Here is a 2,061-nt window from a genome sequence, read left to right as displayed (position 1 = left end):
TATGCAGCAACTTACGTGGTCTTACATTGATTTGGCAAGTATGTATTGGGCTGAAATTGTGTTAAGAGTGTCTGGATACTTCGTAGCTCCTGGAGTAGTGAACATGTATTTTATATGTCCAGCCTGCCTTTGGGAACTACCATTTCCCAGTCCTTGGGAATCAGACAAGGTTGAAATCAACTTCACTCTCAGGCTCAGCATAGGACTAGCCTCGGGAAGCTCTGTTGTCAGACCTGTCAAGAAAGGTGGGTTTGTGGTTTGATTTGTCTGAGACACAGTCTCACTTTGTAACCTATACTATCCTTGACTTTCAGTCTTGCATCAGCCTTCCAAGTGCTAAGATGATAGGCATAAGCCACCATCATAACTAGCCCAAAATAGTCTCCTTCTCTCTCTCCCTCCTTCTTTCCCTCTCCTTCCTCTTCTTCCTACCTCTTCTTGAGACATGATCCTTGAACTCACTATGCAGCCAAGGATGACCTTGAATTCTGATCTTCCTATCTCTGGCTCCAAGTGTGACACTATACTTTGTTTCTAGGAATCTCTTCTGATCAGGGTTGTAGGGTCACTATAATCTTTTTTTTCTAAGATTTTATTTATTTATTATGCATACAACATTCTGCTTCCATGTATATCTGCACACCAGAAGAGGGCACCAGATCTCATAACAGATGGTTGTGAGCCACCATGTGGTTGCTGGGAATTGAACTCAGGACCTCTGGAAGAGCAGTCAGTGCTCTTAACCTCTGAGCCATCTCTCCAGCCCGGGTCACTATAATCTTTTAACTGCCAGTAGTCACCATCTTTTCCTACCACATAGAGACAGCCCCTGAGAATAAAGGCAACCATTACTGCTTGACAACATTCCAGCATTTCAACATTGCAGACCACACTTCTCCAGCAACTTTTTACTTTCATGTTTAATGATTCTCAATATTAATGCCTTTTGCTTTGGGAAATTTTGTTCAGACTTTGTTAAAGGATAAGAACCTTTACAATGTACAATGTACAATGATAGCCTCGCTAAACAAAATTCTTTGGAAAAAAATCCCGCCATAGTGGAACCAAGAATTCCATTGTGCTCTCCTAATTAACCAAGAACAGAAAGTTATAGATTTACTAGACACACCTGATCCCAAGGATGAAATGCCTACAATTCAGAGCCAGAGCCTGAGGCCATTAAGGGCAAGAGTTCAGTTAATAAATATAGAGAAAACAGAATGGTCTGGTATCCATGGGAAAAGAGTAAGACATCAGGACCTTCCCTTTGGGGAGTGTGTGAGGGGAAACAGGCCCATATAATAAGACTAAGAAATTGTAGTATACTACACTATATACTACACTAATATAAGTTGGTGGTGCACACCTTTGATCCCATCACTCAGGAGACAGAGGCAGGCGAGGTGAATCTCTGTGAGTTCAAAGCCAGCATGATCTACAAAGTGAGTTCCAGATAGCCAGGGCTGTTACACAAAGAAACCCTGTCTTGGAAAAGAAAAGAAATTGTAGTATAGTGTCTGCTCCCCAGAAGTCCTTTTCCCAAGGTCAGGCATTTGGATAAGGGTCTCCATTCCTTTGGGAGCTTGAGGAAAGTTCCTGCTTGATGAAGCACTCCTTATTTATAGCCGGAGGAATTTGTGGCCCTTCCATTAAGATATGACTAGTGCCTATTCTCAAGGTCAATGCTAGATTCCTCAAGCCACACTCCAGCTCACATGCCCTCTCCATTTAATCCTATGTGCAACTACACGGTATAAAAAGTATAGTCTTGGCTGGGCGGTGGTGGCGCACGCCTTTAATCCCAGCACTCTGGGAGGCAGAGGCAGGAGGATCTCTGTGAGTTCGAGACCAGCCTGGTCTACAGCATTCCAAGATAGGCTCTAAAGGCTACAGAGAAACTGAAGAAAGAAAGAAAGAAAGAAAGAAAGAAAGAAAGAAAGGAGGGAGGGAGGGAGGGAGGAGAGGGAGGGAGGGAGGGAGGGAGGGAGGGAGGGAGGGAGGGAGGGAGGGAGGGAGAACTTAAATATATTCTAAAAACCTTAGATGCTAGAATGTGGGTAG

The 2,061-nt window shown here is 43.7% G+C and overlaps 1 protein-coding gene across 3 annotated transcripts in view; it reads right to left on the bottom strand.

The window, feature by feature from the left end:
* Gabarapl2 (GABA type A receptor associated protein like 2) overlaps positions 1–2,061 on the bottom strand; it is a 38,855-nt gene that overhangs the window by 4,017 nt on the left and 32,777 nt on the right. For 2 of the 3 annotated variants that reach the window (XM_035442693.1, XM_035442694.1), the window contains exon 6: positions 16–233. The exons of the other annotated variant lie outside the window; for it this stretch is intronic. In XM_035442693.1, coding sequence (XP_035298584.1) covers positions 22–233 — 212 coding nt within the window. In that variant the 3' untranslated portion in view covers positions 16–21. The remainder of the gene's footprint in view (positions 1–15; positions 234–2,061) is intronic. 3 annotated transcript variants of the gene reach the window in all.

Source organism: Cricetulus griseus, chromosome 3 (genome assembly GCF_003668045.3).
Source record: "Cricetulus griseus strain 17A/GY chromosome 3, alternate assembly CriGri-PICRH-1.0, whole genome shotgun sequence".
Lineage (NCBI taxonomy): Eukaryota > Metazoa > Chordata > Mammalia > Rodentia > Cricetidae > Cricetulus > Cricetulus griseus.
This window is presented reverse-complemented; position numbering and strand designations above follow the sequence as displayed.